The 18402-nt window shown below is 44.6% G+C and overlaps 1 protein-coding gene across 2 annotated transcripts; it reads right to left on the bottom strand.

Annotated features, from left to right (window-relative positions):
- Nucleotides 1-50: 50 nt before the first annotated feature.
- ACAT2 (acetyl-CoA acetyltransferase 2) lies at nucleotides 51-9141 on the bottom strand. Of its 2 annotated transcripts, none has more exons than XM_086626706.1 (9): nucleotides 9093-9141; nucleotides 8832-8966; nucleotides 7401-7612; nucleotides 6425-6542; nucleotides 5514-5657; nucleotides 4260-4382; nucleotides 3359-3513; nucleotides 804-914; nucleotides 51-218 (listed from the first exon to the last, which is right to left on the bottom strand). In XM_086626706.1, exons 1-9 carry the CDS (start codon nucleotides 9139-9141, stop codon nucleotides 51-53), a joined length of 1215 nt encoding a protein of 404 aa, XP_086482832.1. The 2 variants fall into 2 exon arrangements, with proteins under 2 accessions (XP_086482832.1, XP_086482839.1); XM_086626713.1 differs by having other exon boundaries at nucleotides 7401-7582.
- Nucleotides 9142-18402: the final 9261 nt, after the last annotated feature.

Below are 18402 nucleotides of genomic sequence, written 5' to 3'. Positions count from 1 at the left end.
AAATGTTTCAAAGCTAGTTAAGTTGGCACTAGCTATTCATTCATGCACGTTTATCTCTCGACACACATGGCTATTCCCATTCCTCCTCCTATACAGAGAGCAGCAACACCACGTTTTCCACCTGTTCGTTCCAGTGCATGTAGAAGAGTAACAAGGATGCGACAACCAGAGGCGCCAAGAGGGTGGCCAAGAGCAATAGCTCCACCTTGAATATTAATCTGAAAAAAAAAAAAAAGCCAATGCAGAAAGTCCAAGTTAAGAGATAATTTAGCTTAGTTGAGTTTTAACATGAATTACTTCACTGGTTACAGTCCTTGATTGTGAGTAAGCCTGAAACTGCTACCACCATTTCACGGAGAAACTGAACGTGAATGCAGCAACTGTTAAAATCAGTGTTTCTTCCGCAAGGGGCTTGCTCATCTTCAGTCTCTGAAGATAACAGCTGAATTGAGGGAGGGGAGAGAAATACCTGCACTTTTTGCAATTACTGGAAGAAGGCAGTGGCAAATACCTTTTCTGCAGCAAGTTCAAATTCTGGAGTTAGTTAATTACAAGCACACTCGAGCAGTTACCCAGACGGGCATACAAATCCACTATAATAAAGCTGTAGCCTGTTCAGCTGGGAAACGTGCAAAGCAAGCCTACAGCAAGGAAATGCCTACCAGGGTTCCCAGCCTTTTCGCTTATGGCAAAGTGATAGGAAGAGCACTGCTCTTGCCTCTGGAATACAGTCCAGAGGCACAGAATGGAACAACTTTGAATTACAGGAGGCAACTAATTATGGGCTCAAATATATTCATTACCTTTTCTGGATTTACTTTCAGTTCTTTTGCTATTGCAACAGAGAGTGATGCAAAGGCTTCGTTAATTTCAAACAGGTCAACTTGTTCCAGAGTCCAGCTGGCTTTGTCAATCTGAGAAAACAAAATGGAGACTTTATTACCTTTTAGGTTTTCCTCAGCACCAGAGGAAGCTTTTTACAAGACTTAAATTGGGTGTTTGAAGCCATCATTTCTAAAAAGCTGAAGGAAATTAATTTTTATAGCCAGGGTTGATGACAGAGTTCTTGAAGACAATAGACAAAACTTCAGTGTCAGCAAAAGTCAGTACAATGTGCTGTAACACACTGACTGCTCTTAAAAAAATCTTGATTAATTTTACACACCTATTGGTGACGGTGCAATTGTCGGACTCGAACTGCGTGCGATGCCCTTACCAGAATCACAGAATGGCACAGGCTGGAAGGGACCTCAGAGATCATCTAATCCAACCTCCTTGTCATGGGCAGGGACGCCTCTCAACTAGATCAGGCTACTCAAGGCTCCGTCCAACCCAGCCTTGAACACCTCCAGGGAGGGGGCATCCACAACTTCTCTGGGCAATTTATTCCAAAGTCTTACCACCCTCGTATTGCAGAATTTCTTCCTAAAATCTAATCTAAATCTGTTCTCCTTCAACTTAAACCCATTTCCCCTTGTCCTATCAGTGGACACTCTCGTAAAAACTCCCTCCCCAGCCTTCCTGTAAGTTCCCTTCAGGTATCAGAAGGCAGCTATTAGGTCCCCCGAAAGTCTTCTCTTTTCAAGGCTGAACAATCCCAGCTCTCGCAACCTGTCCTCGTAGCAGAGGTGCTCCAGCCCCTGGATCATCTTTGTGGTCCTCCTCTGCACACGCTTCAACAGATCTATGTCTCTCTTTCAGAAGTAGATTTTAACAGAGGAAAATCAAGTTCCTCAGTACGTAAGACTGATTCCATTAGAGATTCTCTGCTTAATACAGATTTTTACATAGAAAATAGTGAAATGACCATCAGTGATGGGTGTCAAGTGTAATTTGTCCAGTCTTTCCTGCCTTTAAGTTGAAAGTTGCCACTTGAAGCTTTTCACAGGCAGCTATTTTGGAAGATGGTTTGGCTCATGTCTGCACTTGACAAACTCTTGTGGTGCAATTGCCTACTTGGGTACAGGCTTAGGCATGTTTCACGTATTTATTTTTAATTCCACTCACTTTGTTTCTAATGGCAATGCTTTATCTGCAGAATCACCTGCAGCAATGATGTTTCCCAACCAGCTAGCCAGGCTGGTGCATCTCCAAGACTACAATGGAAACTATTCACCTTCTGGGAAAAGGTAAATCTTTAAGATTTACTATGATGTTGCAACACTAAAATGCATGGCCTAGTCATTCACTATAAAGTCCTACTATGAATTTCTGAAGGGAGAAACTGATAACATGGTGGGTGTGAAACGTTTGACAACACATAGTACAAAGTTTGCATTAAGTAGCAGTGTGCCCTTTTTCAGAGTACCGATAAAATTGTAAGTACTGTTAAATACACCTTGTCCGTTCTACAATTTAAACTAAAAATTGTATTTTATATATATTACAGCATTCTTGATTTAAAAGAACAGTTTGAGATCTGATAAGAAAAAGCCTCAGCATTACAGTTCAGATTTTCCCTTTGAAAGCCGCAGAGTTTGGGTGAGTTCAAGTCATGCTTCTACACTGCCAGGACATTTCAGAGATGGACAAAATAAGGCCTTTACACGGTATACGTAAAAATAAGAAGGAATACTACAGCAAATCTATCCTTATCAGCTGTACAAGAGCTCTTTTCATGCTCAGTTTCATAGCAGTTTTAACAAATAATCAGCTGGGGTTTCCATGGGCTACGCCTGTGTTAGCAAAGCAGTGTGGTACCACAGGGGCTGCTCCTCAGGGCATTGTTTGAGAACCTTGTCCTGTGGACTGAACACAGAGCGCATCAGTGAGTGCAATAATGGTCTGAGCACATTAGATATGGTTCTGGAGTGCACCTTCCTGTTCAGTTTGGACTGAAAGGAATGCAATTTGCATGCTGCAACCCTTTCCAAGGGCAAACTAAAGCACAAAGGGCACCATCACGTTTGCTAATGCGGATGCATTCTCTGGCCCTTCTCTCAGTGTTGTACCACTGCAAATACAATCAGGCAGTGATCTGAAAGTTAGCCTGGTCAGACACAGCATCAGAATCATACCGTGGCAGGACCAAATCATGCCCAAATTAGGTTAGTATACACATCCGTGAAATTTTATCTTTAGCATCCTAGGTTATCTAGATGGCCTTCCACAAACCTGACTAGTTTATGTTTATGTTCTGAACTCCATTATACACCTATACATTCTTTTTTTTTTTTTTCCAACAAGTAGGCACTAGCCTGGTAGCACTAGAAATCTTAATCTGTTTTAAGTCTTTTTTAATCTTAATCCATTTTAAGTCTTGTTTTCACTTAGTCTACTAAGTCTTCCTTAGAATATAGAAAAAACAAGACATGGTTAGAAAAGAGTTGTTGAATAATAGATAGGTAAAATTACTTACAGCTTTTGTTATTGCTGAAATGGGCCCTACTCCCATTATAGATGGATCTATACCTGTCTGAGCCCAAGATACAATCCGAGCCAAAGGCATAAGACCCCTCCTAGCAGCTTCCGATTTCTTCATTAGAATAACAGCTGCAGCTCCATCATTTATACCTGTGGAATGACAAACAACTTTTATGTATTCGTTGGGCCTTATGGCTTTTACTGCACCACCTTTTCCTGCTTGCATAAGTTCACAATCTAAATAAAACAAAAAAACCCACAAATCATTTATTGGTTTAGGTCAGTATTTGTTTCAGATCAGTCAAGTCTGACCTCTGACACAAACACTTAAAATGAGTAACACATCTATTCTGCTGTAAATGTGACACATCTGTGACTTCTATTTAGAAAGCAGCAGGTGGAAGAATTGAGGCAAAATCTGAAAAAGAAGCGCAAGAGATTTATTAAGTAGACCTTGGAACAGGCAGCATAAGGACCAAGGAAGAAGTTTCAAAGCTGCCTGTGGCAGGAGTGTAAGTCTGACAGGAGTAACATTTTCAAGTATGAATTTTTAAGTTCCCCTTTGTCCAGACCTGCAGTATTAGAAACCGCTAGACAACTAGTTTTAAAAAAAGGATACAGTTTCTATTTGTTCCAGCTTATCAAATATTGCTGCTGTTGTCCAAACATTTGTATTGCCTCACAGAAAACAAGCAAACAAAAGACAACTCATCTGTAAAGAAATTCTCCACCACAGTTCCACTTGAGTTCTACCTATGTTGTCAAATGCATTGCCATTTTCTGCAAAATATATTCAGCATAAACCACACAGCAGACAAACCCCTCACAGAGACCCTGCCTTGAGCCCCAAGCAGCTACTGTTCTTTTCCATTTCCGTTTTAGCCAGACGGACCAACCTGAAGCATTAGCTGCTGTTACTGTCCCAGTTCCATCTGTCAGAAAACAGGGCTTTAACTTTGCCATCGTTTCCAAGTTGCTCCCATGTCGAGGGTGTTCATCCGTTTTAACTTCTATAGGACCTGCAAAACAGCGTTGTGCTCACAGGAGGGGTCTGATCGATCACACACACACACTCCCCCCTCCCCCCCCCCCCCCCCCACAAAGCCAGCACAAACAACAGGCTGATGGGGAATACACACCATTTTCCTTTTAACCAACAAGCCGTTCTTACTTTGGAGGCAGCTTCCAACTCGGTGCAATTTGTTCAAGCTCCCTCCAGCTGCTTCTAGCAGGACAGACAGCTGGGTTTTCTGAGACAAACACTAACAACTAAAATACTGTCTAGTTGTACAAAAGGAGATCTTGTTCTTGCTGTTCCTAAGCCAACAGCTTCTCTTAATGGCAATTAAGCAGAAGGCTATCTTCCAAGTGATACTTGTAGGAATCTCATTGCAAAGAGTTGTCAATTGTCATTAAATATTATCTGAACTGGTATCAGGAAAGCTTGTCATTGTAAGTTACTTTGTTACATTGGTTACTTTGTTGCCAGCCTAATGCCAAAACTTTTCCCACAGGGTCTAGTCAATGCACATATTGAACAACTGATTCTTGATATCTGTTTGGAAAACTCAGTTTTTTGCATCCACCTCACAAGGAGCTGGGGGAATTCTCCTGCTCTAGAAACAGATCTTTGGCTCAAGTGCCATATTAGGCTTGTTTATCTCTCTAACAGACCTAAAGAGAAACATATCTAATACATGTAACCTGACCAAGTTAATTAACTAGTAACCCTAATTTTTGTCACTGTGTATTTCACTAGGTGGGCAAGGTTTCCCAGATCAACATGACTGGTCTAAGTTTGGTGCAGCAGGAGTCTAACAAAACAAAGAATACTGATTTCAGTACCGTATCTGAGCCTATGTTAAGTCAGCAGTTTGCCTGAGTAGTAGTTAGATCTCCAATAAATCAGTAGTAGTATTTGCAGAGAGCTACATTTAGATATTCCATATTGGCATTGCTTCTCTCTCATTTAAAAGAATACTGAAACTGAAAATTTCAGCTGAAAATTGAAAAAGAGAGCAACAGGTTACAAACTTACAGCACAGCTTACAGAAAAGGCTGTATAACTAGGAAACCATCCATTGATTATAGGAGACATAGTAGAAAACATTTTTATTTAAATTCAGCTCTTATTATTCATTCACACCTACCTTTTTTAGAAGGTACCAGAACAGGAACAATTTCTTTTGTAAAATAGCCAGCTTTCTGTGCTGCCTCTGCCCTGTTTTGGGACTGTACAGCAAGTTGGTCTTGTTCCCCTCTGCTGACTTGCCACTGATTAGCCACATTTTCAGCTGAAATAGGAACAAAATGCAAATTCCCATGAGAAAATGCTAAAATTTTAAGTTGTAAAACTGTAAATACCAAGGTGGCCATTAATGTTTGCTGTAGCAAGCAGCTAAGCTTGTCTAACAGTTTTCATTCCAATTTCCTCATTTTGTTTGTTCATGATTCGCTGCTGTATTTTCATTTGAGGGTGAAAATTTCTGTGCGGGATCTCCTCCCAGATGTTATATCAAGGTAAATACAAATGTAAACAAACTTTTCTAGTTTATTGCTTCTCTTGACTATTATGCTCAGATCTCTCTACAGCTACTTCAGAGGAGGGAACAGTTCTGAAGTTACTCTGTTTCATAAGCAGGGTCTGAAAAAGGAGTTAGCTGACTATCCCATCCAGGATATAACAATCTGAAGTTGCAGAACCACGTGTAACCACAGCACACTTTACAAAATTCCCCCCCACTGTACATCTGTGCTGCTGAATGCTTCAGTTATATACAAGGATTATTTTGGTTATTCTCCCCGAAATCACATTAAATTGCTCAGATGCAAAAGAGTTGCAGTGAGATTAGCTCAGATAGGAAAAAAAAAAAGAACAGTAGCTTTACAAGCAAATCAGAAAATCCCTTCAGTGTTGGGGATTTCTTTCTGTTTCATGACTACAACTTAAGGACAGCTTGAAACAATTTATCTAAAACTTCGGTTTTCTGAAATTTCCTATCAATGATTTCTTCCCCCCTCCCCAGTTAACCACTTCGTTTTCTGAACTGTCACCACTTACCTGTTATACCCATATGATACTGATAAAAAGCATCTGTAAGGCCATCAAGGATTATAGTGTCCTGCAAGGAAGCCTCGCCCATTTTCACCCCAGCTCGCATGTGAATGACATGAGGAGCCTGCAAGAAGGTATTTCAAAAGGAGTTAGATGTTTTGTGTCTCCAGGGCACAGTACAGCCAGACAGCTGAAGAGATGGGCCCCTGCCTTGCGGTTGTAGGTATCCCAAATCCCGGCAGTCTCCCCAGCTGCGGGCTCCGTCTCTCCCTCCAGAGTCTGCCAGCTGGCATGCTCTGTTTGGCCTGTGTATTTCCCGGGCAGCAGATCACCAAGCAGCAAGTGTTTTCTCTCCACATATTGAATCAATTGTCCCTGCGGCAATACAGCAGTGGATCCCCCATCCTACCCATCTGCTCTACATGGTTCCCAGTTGCACTCTGCTGCCCGCAAATGCCAACATCACTCTCAGCACAGGCAGCTTGCGAGCCCCAGCACAAGAGGCCACTCACATGTTAGGCACCAGATCACGAGCCCAATGCCATTCCTCCGTATAGCCTTGGGCTGAAAACCTTAAAATGAAAGCCCTTTGCTTCCTTCCCAAGCTCAAATTGCTTGGTGAACAATAACATTTCCAGTTACGCCTTCTTTGAGCTTTCTTTGCAAAAGAACTGTCTATTGCCAGCTGTCGCAAGCAAGTCATCCACCACAACAGGGCTAGATGGAAATTAAAATGAAATTTCAAACGTGGTGTGTGTTTGCATGACACCTTTTCAGTAGCTACAGTACCAGGCCTTTTTTTTTTTTTTAAAAAAAAGCTTTTGAACTCAATTGTTGCATGTGTAAATTCATCCCCAAGTGCAGAAGCTACTCTTTCAACCCGCCTCCAGAGCGCTTGCCTAGAAACACAGGGTTTCAACATAACTTGATGCTGTTTGCTCCCAGTGAGTCAGTGCAATGTGAGTGCAGTTATTTGCTTTACCTTGCTCATACTTTCCATGCCTCCTGCGACCACGATGCTGGAGTCTCCCGTCAGTATGGACTGAGCAGCCAGACATACCGCTTTCAAGCCAGACCCGCAGATCATCTGGCAGCTCCAGGCGGGCACGGAGTAAGGGATTCCTGCAGCAACACTTGCCTGCCGGACAGGGTTCTGGCCAGCACCTGCAGGAACAGGGAGCATTTTTCCTTTGTCTGTTCTTAAAAAAAACAAATGTCGACCTTGGCACTTTTCACAACATGTACTCCGACTCCACCAAAATTTAGAGCTTGCTCCTATGTTCAATTGGTAGAGAAGTTCCCAACAGTAAACAGGAGCTCAGTCACCTCTCTCATTTATATCATTGATATAAAATAAAATATCTGCAAGATCAGGGACTTGCTACTGATAGTTTTTTATCTCCAACTCTGCTTTTGACTGCAGGCCAGGTGAAACGCCTTCTATTCAACTTCAAATTAGCACTAGCCTGTTGTACACATGTAAAATAAGAGTTCATTTCAATTGCTACTTGCTGAAGGGTTTCTTTTGACATTTCCTGTACATCACGAACGACAGACATCTTTCCCTAGAAGCTCCTATGGAAACCAAAAGCACAATTATAAAAGGACAGTCCTGAAAGCTTCCATTCTTTGTTGTAGTCCTGATGGAGAGAATAGGAGCGCTATATTCAAAGAGAACATTCTTCATTTGCATGTCCGCATGCCAAAGTAATGCCAACTCTTTGTATGCAAAGGGGTAAGGAGAGCACATCATTCAGAGAGCTAAAAACATACTGGAATCTGGATCAGCTTTAAGCAAGCCAGAAATATTTATTTCCTTTATTTTCTTCCTCCATCTTTAAAATACAAATCTGCCCTATGACTGTGGTGATTAAACACTACCCTGGAAAAAGAAGGGGATAATTTCAAAACAAACTTCCCTATCAGCCTGCATTTTCATTAAATCAAAATTTTTGTCTCTAAGCAAGTGGCACCACAGATCTCGCAGGTCGGCCTGGCAGACAAACCCAAATGCAGGCCTCGCTCTTGAGATCTCAGAGTGACCGTTACTTACGATGTCAACACTCCGAGATGACCCACGCGAGAGAAGGGATGCTGTAACGAAGAAAAGAAACTGACTTTCGCACACACACCGTTAGCTACCTCGGGGATTTAAAGAAACCCGCCAACTGTGCCCCGACCACATCCTTTCCAAAAACCCGGCAGTGGGTTGAGTCATCCAGAGCGCAGGGAGAAGCGGCCAGGATGCAGCTCCAGCCCTTTGTAAGCGAGCCGGGCTCCCACCGCGCTGAAACACGAACATCCGAGCGGTCCCAGCAGGGCCGCCACGGAGGGACGCGGCCGCCCCGAGGAAGAGCCCGTCCGGCACCACCCGCCCGCGGGAAGAGGGTTCTCCGCCGCCCCGCCCGCGTACCTGCGGTGAGGACCTGCCCCAGGATCACCTCGGACACCTCCTCGGGGGCCAGCCCGGCCCGCCGCAGCACCTCCCGGATGACGGCGGCCCCCAGCTCGTGCGCCGGCAGCGCGGACAGGCCGCCGTTGAAGGAGCCTGGGTGGACACAGAAGGAGAGAGCTCAGCACCGGCACCGGCTCCGGCACCGGCGAGGCGGGGACACCCGGCCCCGCCGCCGGCCGGCCCCGGCGGGATCACCTGCCGCCCGGCCCTGCCTCTCACCGACGGCGGTCCTGGCGGCGGAGACGAACACGACGGGGTCTGCGCTCATGGCGGCGGCAGCGGCGGGCGCGGAGCGGCGCGGCGGTGAGGAGCGGGAGCGTCAGCCGCGGCCGGACAGAGAGCGGAGCCGGCACCGGGGCCGCCCCTCGCGTGTTGCCGGTCCCGCCCCTCGCCCGTCGCCCGGCGGGGCGGGCCGCTGCAGGGAGCGGGGCGGGAGGCGGGAGCCCGCACGGGTGATTCGTGGCCCGGCCCCTGAGGAGAGCGGGGAGGCGGGCCGGCGGCGGGGCCACCTGTCTCCGGGGGCGGTGGGTAAGGGCGTCCTCTGCCCGCTCCCTCTCGGAGGCGGCGAGAAAAACGCCCGGGGCCGCCGCTTCCCTCCCGCCCACCCTGCTGATACACCCGGGCGCTGTTCGGCGCCTTTCGCCAGCGCTCGTTAATCACTCGGTTTGCTTTTTTTCAACATAAAACGCGCGGATCAAATGCTCTGTTATTACATTGTGGCTTTAAGGACAGCTTGTTTATTTCGTGGGGGCATTTCACAGGATCTATGTGAGCAGAAAAAAACCCAACATTAATAATTTAAATCGAACCATACAAAATCGCCCATCACTGATCCGCTCAGCAACAGTTACTGACACCCAGAGATGACCAACACCCAACACACTTTTTTTTCGTTTTTTTTTTTTTTTTAATTTAACGGAAGCCTAACATATTTCTTTTTTTTTTTTTTTTTTCATCATAGGCACTGCTACACCACTGGCCCAGGAGCCGCTCCTGTCTGACCTGCACACGGGGGCAAGCAGGGGGCTACTCCCAGGCTGCCTCCGCGGGAGGCGAAGGCTGCAAAGGGAAAGCCGGAGTAGCCGCGAGGGAGCCGGTGCTGGGAGCAGAAGCTGCCGGCAGCCAGGGGGGCAGGGGCTGGAAGGAGAGGAGGCGGCAGCAGCGATGGCCGCAAGCCTCAGCAGGGCAGGCAGACAGAATGTTCCTCTGGGAGGAAATGTAGCTGTGAAGCCCGGAGATGTGGGATGGGGAGCAACAATATTAAGACATTTGGAGGAAGAAGGGACAGCATAAAGGGAGGAACCAGTAAGTCAAAGAAAGTAGCAGCAGTAAAAAAGTATTCATAGATGGGCTGAAATCACTCATCTGTCTCACAGCCTAGACCTTCAGTCCTTATCCCTTCCAGTGCTGACTCGGTCGCAGGACTGATACTCGGCCTAATGAATGTGCCAGCCAAAGCACCGCATTGAAGTTGCCACTGAAGGCCAAGAAGATGCTTAGATAATGTTCTGTTGCTCCTACCTTCACTAGTGTATCAGCAAAGTTGGGGGAATATATTCTTCTATCAGCACAGTAAAATTTGCTTGGGTTTTCTGGGCGGGGAAAAAAAAAAAGGATGAATGAAGTCCTAGAAAAGCACATAGTGCGGGATGACAAACATATATAACTGTGGATGCACCAATACACCTATGATCACATTCTACATGTTGGCTAATCTGAGCTTGGTGGTATTACATCTGCATGCATAAAATGCATCTGAACCCTCTGCATGGAAACACTGAGCAACAGGAACAATACAATACCAGAGCGGGATTCCTCTAGCTTCTATCAGTCACTGCTCTTGCTTTACAATGTAAAAAGCTACAGCATTACTAGGTAAGGAAAAACCCCACTTCTGCTATGGAAACCAAGACTGTTAGCCTAGATTTCACCAATAACTCTGTTAAACCACGCTGGTCAGAGTAACTCCACTCAAAATAAGCTTCTCCTTTTAGATATTTCAGTCTGACTGAAGGATAAGGCCAAAGGAGGGAACCATGTGTCATAAGATTCCTTCAGTTACTTTGGGGTTTTCAGCTTTTGGCAAGAGAAGAATCCCCTCAAATGTCTTCAGGAAAGGAAATCTCTAGAAAATTCTGTGGGCAGCCCCAAATCCTTACATGGACTGATCTACCCGTCTCCTAAGGATGCATTAAATGGCAACAGGCATGCGCTACAGCTTTTCTTTAACGATGCTGTGCACTCAGGGCAGCTGATAACACTAATGAAGGCCTCAGATGGGATGGGAAAAACATGTTTGGTGTCTTTTCAAAAGACTCATCACTAAGTAATTAGTAGATCTACCATACAGGCAAAACCCAGGAATACATGATTTTAAGCAACACGGAGTGATTGTTTTAGAAGAATATTGTATAGTTCCTGAGCAACCCTATAGGACTGAATGTAGTCTCTGCACCTTTTCAAAATTCAGTAAAGAATGAGTAATACAGATGTACAAGGGCAGCACCAAGTGACCTAGTTTATCAACTGTATCACAGATCAAGACGTCATTCTTAATGTAATATTTGACTGATTACAACTTAAGGTCATCAATGCAAATACAAAAGCAATAATGTAAGATGAGCTCAGATTAACACTAAATGTTAGCAAGTGTGCAAAGTCTCAAAACAACAATACACCTGAATTAAGCCTTACAGACTTGTAGTTAGAACTTTGCAAATATCACCATAAATACCTAACAGAACATAAAGTGAGGCTTCAGCCCCTTCCTTCCCTCTCCCCCTCCAACACTTCACCTTTAATCCACCAACAGACAGAACGAGTTTGAATGTGAAGCAGCCCCAGGGACTCCAGGCCAGCTCACCCCGCAGAGCTGACCTTCTGCACCTTTGCTCTCAGCTCCAAACAGCAGAATTTTGCAACGCAACACAAGTGACAGGCCAGGCTGCAATGTTGGGCCACACTGAAACAACAAAGATGAATGATTTTTATCTTGGTACCTTTGTCAGTCTTGCAGTACTCTATTCAATTCTGCTTGGACGGTGTCCAGGATTGAGATCCAAATGCATAAAGGGACATGCAAAGGAACAAAGTAACGTAGCAATTGCATAAAGGCAAATAATTATGAAATGTGTATGGTACAGATGAAAGTTAAGTTATTTAAATGTAGGAAAAAAATATGAAACATGACTAGACAGCTGTGCTTTTAAATTCAGTGTAGTTAATGAGCAGCATAATACTCAATAGTAAACTACTGCTGGTACATTTTAACATTTCTTGGAAATCTAAGCTCTGGGAAATCAAGCATGTCAGTAAAAATTAGGACATCAAGTCAGGACAGACAGCTTACTTACTATCAGTAAAAGAGTAAAGCTATGTTGCGCAAAGTTTATCTATTGCCTTTCTATGAACACAATGAAATGGACTTCTGCTTATGTGAAATACTCAAAAGTGTAAAGATTTTGACATTTTCACTTGGTAATGGTGGCTCAGTTTTATTATAAATTGGCTAAAATTTAGAGCATTTCAGTGTTCACTAATTTACTCTTCTGCTAAAAAATGTTTCATAAATTTAACCTTTACAGAGATCAGTGTTGTTACCAAAATGTGAAACCCTTGCTTTTTTACCATAAATCTGACACTTAGTCAGTGAATATTTACAAAAATACTTTTGTTGGGATGTGAGTTTGATAAAAAACAAGCTGCACCTTTTACAGGCAAAAAAATTGCAAAGAACAATTACTTTAAATTTGTAAATCTTCATACTAGATCATTCTATATATTTTTTTTTTTAAATTAATTTTACAACTTGCTTGTAATAGGAAATTTTCTAGTCTTTAAAATCTTACACATAAACAACAGTACTAATATCTGCTTTTTGGGATCCTTACAGAAAAAAATGCACATGGCATTCCTGAGGGAAGGAGATGTGGCTCCTCTCCTTCCTCACTGATGTTGCCTTCCATCATTCCCTACTGTACAGCCAGAAGAAAATCGTGTGCTCCTCTGGTCACTTGCAGAAATGTAACATTATTCACATTCTCATCAGTGTTCAGTTGATCTGCAGCTGTGTGGGAACACCTATGGCAATGAAATAAGCAAGTGCCAATGTGTTGCCATGATCAAGACCTGAATTAGAAGCAGAAGTGATCCATCTTCATATTTTATGGAACTGTCCTTTTGCTGTAGGATGTGATACTTATGATACTTAAATTTAACGTCAAATAATGGGCCAACATTTGGGACTTCTGTTACTAGTAGTGATAAGAGTATCCTACTTTTCCTTATTTCTCTTTTGTTCTTTATTCTTTACCATCAGCATGGAACACATTTGACTACTTCTGCAGCAGTGTGCATTAAAACCAGCATCTTCAAAGACAGGAGTCAAACCTTGCCACAATAATTATGTCAGACACCTCATAACCCTTGATGCTTTTGGAGTCCATAGTTCTCATTGAAACCACTTAAGAGGCATTCACCCTTTAAATAAAGCTTTTCTGTGCTTTGTGTTTGAAATAGCTATTGCTCCTGATTGGGAATAGGAATTGTTCTTTGGTTGGTCTAAGCAAAAAGTCAGCTTGACAAAGGGAGAGCAAAGTCACCCTTTTTTTCCCCAAAAAAAAAAATTTCATCAGCTGCCAAAACAAGTGAGCTCAACAAGCATCATTTCATGAAAAACAGTCTTTTTCATTTGGGAAAGATATGAGGAAGCCTTTCTCTTTCTCCATATATTGTGACATCATGTCAGGATATATAGGGCACTCAGGCTTGCTGAGGACCTTTAGTACCTTAAGGCCCTTTCTCAGGTCCAGAAAGACATTTCTTTCTTTTTCTAGGTTTTCTTACCAGTGAACTGACACTAAGTTGTCTATGGGTAGGTTCAGCACATAGTGCATACCTCAGATAACAAACTGTTTTCCCAGTGAGGATGAGATTTACATTTTCTAAAATTCCTCAGCCTCAAACGCCAGCCTGACTGATTTGGTCCTTGGAAATCAAGCTCCTGATAGGCAAAAAATGTTCTTGGCTGCGGTATGAGCAATCTGTGTTTTCCTTGAATCTATTTTTGTCAGGGAAAGCTCATAATCTAATCAGTGTTTAATAAAAAATGCTGTTTTCTCCTCAAACAGAAAAGCTTTTGCATTATTAAAACCATCATGGCCTTTCTATGGCTTAAAAAATGGGTATAGCAAATATCTGGTTTTATATCCTTAGCAACAATATGCACACCTGTACTCCAAATGCAAGCTTCCAGAATTTAGCAAGCATCCCAACACTGAATTCAACTCGAGTCATCGTTTAACTGTAATTGTATGTTGACTGATTATCAGTCATGGATTGTCTTCAGGAGAGCCTCTGGAGTTCACTCACTGCTGTGGTCAGCTCCCTAACAGGAAAAAAATTCCTGACCACTATGTTGCACGCACCGATTCACAGGTGTGCGGTAGGTAGCATCGCAAACGCTGCCATCTTCTAGACAAGAGGTGCAAATCTAATTGGCTCTGTGGAGCTGTACGTTGTCATCCTGCTAATTTGATATGCTCTCGCAGAGTCTTATATATATAAAACTGTAAAAAATTACTGGTAATTAAAAAAGAAGTCCTTATAAGAGCTTTCTGAAGAAGTTTAATTACTTCTTGCTTTAATAATGGAAGAAAAATACGTGATAATTCCAGTAAGACCCTTAAAAACATCAGGGAATATAAAGCGAGCATTAAGTCTGCAGCCTAGTGTTCAGGACACTTCTGTAAGAGTGGGAGAGTTCCTGGAATTCAAATCTGGGCTTGTTGCTGCCCAGATCCTTACCGAGCAGTTACGTGCAGGACCTCTCTCTGAAGGACTGTTCACAGTGCAGCAGTCCATACTTTTTATCTCCCCCCACACACCTGCAGGCTACAGCAGCCCTTCCTAGTGATCCCTCCCTCCCGCCCGGAGCTCGCTCTCTGCTCCAGCAGCAGATGTACCGCGGTTTTGCCTTCCGCCATCTCGTGTCCTTACAAGTCAAGGACGACCTTTGCAAGATTAGCCTTTCGTTAGTTCCTGGTATTTTAAGATCCTTTAAAATGCTAAGAAATGCACATAACAGTACTCCAAACTTTTTTTTTTTCTGGTGCACAACGCTTTATCTCACTTTTTCCCTATTTCCTAGCTTTCCTGACCTGCAGAGTATTGAGTCTTTTCTACTAGTAAACAGCGTTCCTTAAAGCCTGCGTTTCCCACGCCACGGTATTTCACCCGCCTCCCCCTCTCCGGTCTTGAAAAGCGGGAGAACGGCGCTCGCGCTCCCGGTGGGACGGGTGGAGACCCGCGCTCGCGGCTCCGCAGCGCCCCCACGCGGCCGCCGCCGGGGCGCCTCGCCACGCGGGGGGGCAGCGGCCCACCCGAAGGCGTGACGGGCCGCGAGCAGAAAAACGAGCCCCAAAAAAGGGGGACAAGCAGCACCCCTTTAACTTTAGGACAGTCTTAGTGCTTGCGTTGTTCAGCTGGCGTCCGTCGTAAACCACGGGGCGGGGAGGAAACCCAAAACCGAGCTGCTGAGAACAATTACAAGCCTTCCAGTCAATAGATAACCAAGTTGATGAACAACACACTGTCATTCAAGGAACCTAAAACCGGATGAGACAATTCGAAGAGATTTAAAACAATAATGAGAACCGTTTCCATTCACATCTCCCGAGCAGGCCCTGGGCTGAAACTGGCGCCAGGAGGAGGGTGGGCAGCAGTGGGGGAGCACGGGTTGGCGGGGGGGCGGGGCTTACTCCGATGCAAAACGACCATCTCGATGGTCAGGACGTTCTTCCTCTTTTTTGAATCAACTTTTCCATCAAAGCCAAACGTAGAAGAGAGAGGGAGTATGCAACGATTTTACCATACAATTCACATGACCTCTTAAAACAGAGATAAAACACAACATACTTAATGAAAGTGCAGTGGTTATTTTCGCCTTAAACATACCTATTTCTTGTGTTTAATTACGGCAAGCTGTACTGCCCACACGTTCATAATCTGGTTCCTATTTCATCTTATCATTATAGATGAACAAATATATGAATTTTGCTTTTTTGTTGGTGCTTGGACAGATTATCACGTGTCCTCTCGTCTGAGGACAAACAGTGCTGCTGGGGGTTATGCTAGCCCCTATTTGAAAAGGAAATTTACTCTCGTTCCTAAAGACAATTCAATGAAGGCATCAACATGTTTATTCCAGTAGCACCAAAAAATCCCAACTTAGTTCTCATTGCGTTAGGTGATGTGCAAAGAGAATAAAAGACTACTTCAGTTAAACATCCTCTTCCCAAAAGTATCAGTGGACCAGTTAACAAATTGCTGCTCTTATTTTCTCAAATAAAAAAATTTAAGTGTAGGCTGATAACACACGTGTTAATTTGAAGGGACAGAAAGAAGGCAGGCCAGAATATAAAGCTCTGCAGATTGATTCCTCTTACCTCTAGATGTCTCTGGCTGGCTGCCTCTTGCTCGGCTCCCACCTTTCCCACAAATGTAATCTACACTTGCAAAGATACTTTTTAAATAACTAAGTGCTGCTAAGGGGTAAAAAAAAATAAAAATCATGAATATTTCCTATATGCTCATGAATACAAACAACAGGCACCGGTGGAAGGTTCAAGGTCCTGCACCTTATGGTGTATCTGAACTAGTCCTTTACCCGTACTATTAAAAAGACACAAGGGAGGCCCGGTTTCTGCAAATAAAGAATAGCCAAACTCCAGGTGAATATTAGGAAATCTTGTGTTTAAATCACCACTGATATACACAAAACGTGATATACACAGAAGAGAAACAGCCTTAAGTACAACTCTACATCCTTTTATATGGAAAGATTCCATTTCTTGTCCTACTTGGCATGTAAGTATCTTAATGTTCACATTTGTGCATGAAGAAATCAAGTCAATTTGCTAAATTAATGCTCATATTAAGGACTACTCTGGTATTTCAGCGCCTCGTCCATGCTACCATATCCTGTGGCAGCTTCACCTGTTAATCAGTACCTTGAAAGCTTAAAATAAATACCTGAAAGGTATTTTCAGAGGAAACCAGTAGGAAACCCAGAACAGTAATCACAGCGTATCTTTTTTTTCAGTTTAAAAATAAGGTAAGAGTTCAAAGGAATTTATTCAAGCTCTCTGTCCTTATGGTCACTAATTACAGGATCCTTACCCCTTTTTTTGAATAACCATGTCAAATCACTTGTAGCATGGCTTGGTCTTCAAAATGTTCTCACTGAAAATCTGTGTTTATACATATATATGTGTGTGTATATACATACACCTACATACAGATGTGGGGTCACGTACATTGGAATCTATTCTGTAGCAAATATTCTTTCTGCTACCGGTTAAGAGAAACAAGAAAGCACGTTTCTGGAGCATTTTCAATGTAGTGAATGATCATCAATCTACACCTATGCAACCCAGCTGATAGGCTAATTTAGCCGACAGAAGCTTTATCACTTTGCTGGCAAGAAGGGAATGTATTTACTTGTCCTAGTAGTCCTGCTTGAGCAATCACAGTAAGAAAGGTAAGTTCGATTTTAAAGTAGCAGCTCAGTGATAGACTGCCATTAAGGGCAAACAGTATGCTTTATGCTCCCCAAACGGTGAAACTGAATTTCTTCAGAGGCAACTAGAATCTACCTCCCTTTTCTTCCATTGCTGATTGACGACGCTGACTTGCACCAACACCAATGAACGCGGTTTAGCCGAGTGAAAACGATAATTCCCCAACCGGCAGACGGGCAGACAGGCCCAGCAGTCAGACTAGGAAGGCCGGCGCCCATCTTGCACGTTATTAACTGCTACGCGCAACTCCCCTTTCTAAAGATGTCATCTTTTCCTTCAGCCTTCCGAGAAGCCGCCAAGCAGCCCTCCCAGGCGGCCTCCCCGGGGCTCCTGCCACCGCTCCCCATCAAACAGTTTCACGGGCGAGACCATAGCGGCGGCGCAGACTGAGGCGCGAAGGGTCAGCCCCGCGACACCACTAGCGAGGGAACCGCTGCCCCCGTCCCGCCCGGCGGCGGCAGGAAGCGGGAGACACCAACCACTCCCACGGGCAGCCAGCCGCGACGCGCCGCTCCCGTAACCTTCCGCCCGCCCCAGGATGCCCCGCGTCTGGCTGCATGCCGCCCCGCCCCTCTGCCCGTTTAACCGACAGGCTTTAAATCGGCGTTCAAACAACCCAAGCAAACGGCCGCACCAGCACGGCAGGGGCACTCCGGCACAGTCTCCCGGTGGGGCTGGGCAGGCGAGGGGCGAGCCCCTCAGAGGCAGCCCCATAAGCGGGCCAGGGCCGAGCCGCCCGCCGCCGGAGCCTTCACGCCGTGCCGCACTGCTGCCGCAACTCCCACCACTCCCGCCGCCTGCGCGCGCAGCCCCCCGCCCCTAACGTGGAGGGCGGCCCGTGGGCGGGGCGGCCGGGCGCTCATTTCCTCCTTGGGCGCCATTTTGTAGCGCAGAGACTCCGCAAATAAAGAGCGGGCGGGAGCGGCGCGCGAGGGAGCTCGGGCGGGGGA

Source organism: Tauraco erythrolophus, chromosome 2 (assembly GCF_009769465.1).
Source record: "Tauraco erythrolophus isolate bTauEry1 chromosome 2, bTauEry1.pri, whole genome shotgun sequence".
NCBI classification, from domain to species: Eukaryota; Metazoa; Chordata; class Aves; order Musophagiformes; family Musophagidae; genus Tauraco; species Tauraco erythrolophus.
The sequence above is the reverse complement of the archived record's forward strand: the minus strand, read 5'-3'. Positions and strand labels throughout refer to the sequence as shown.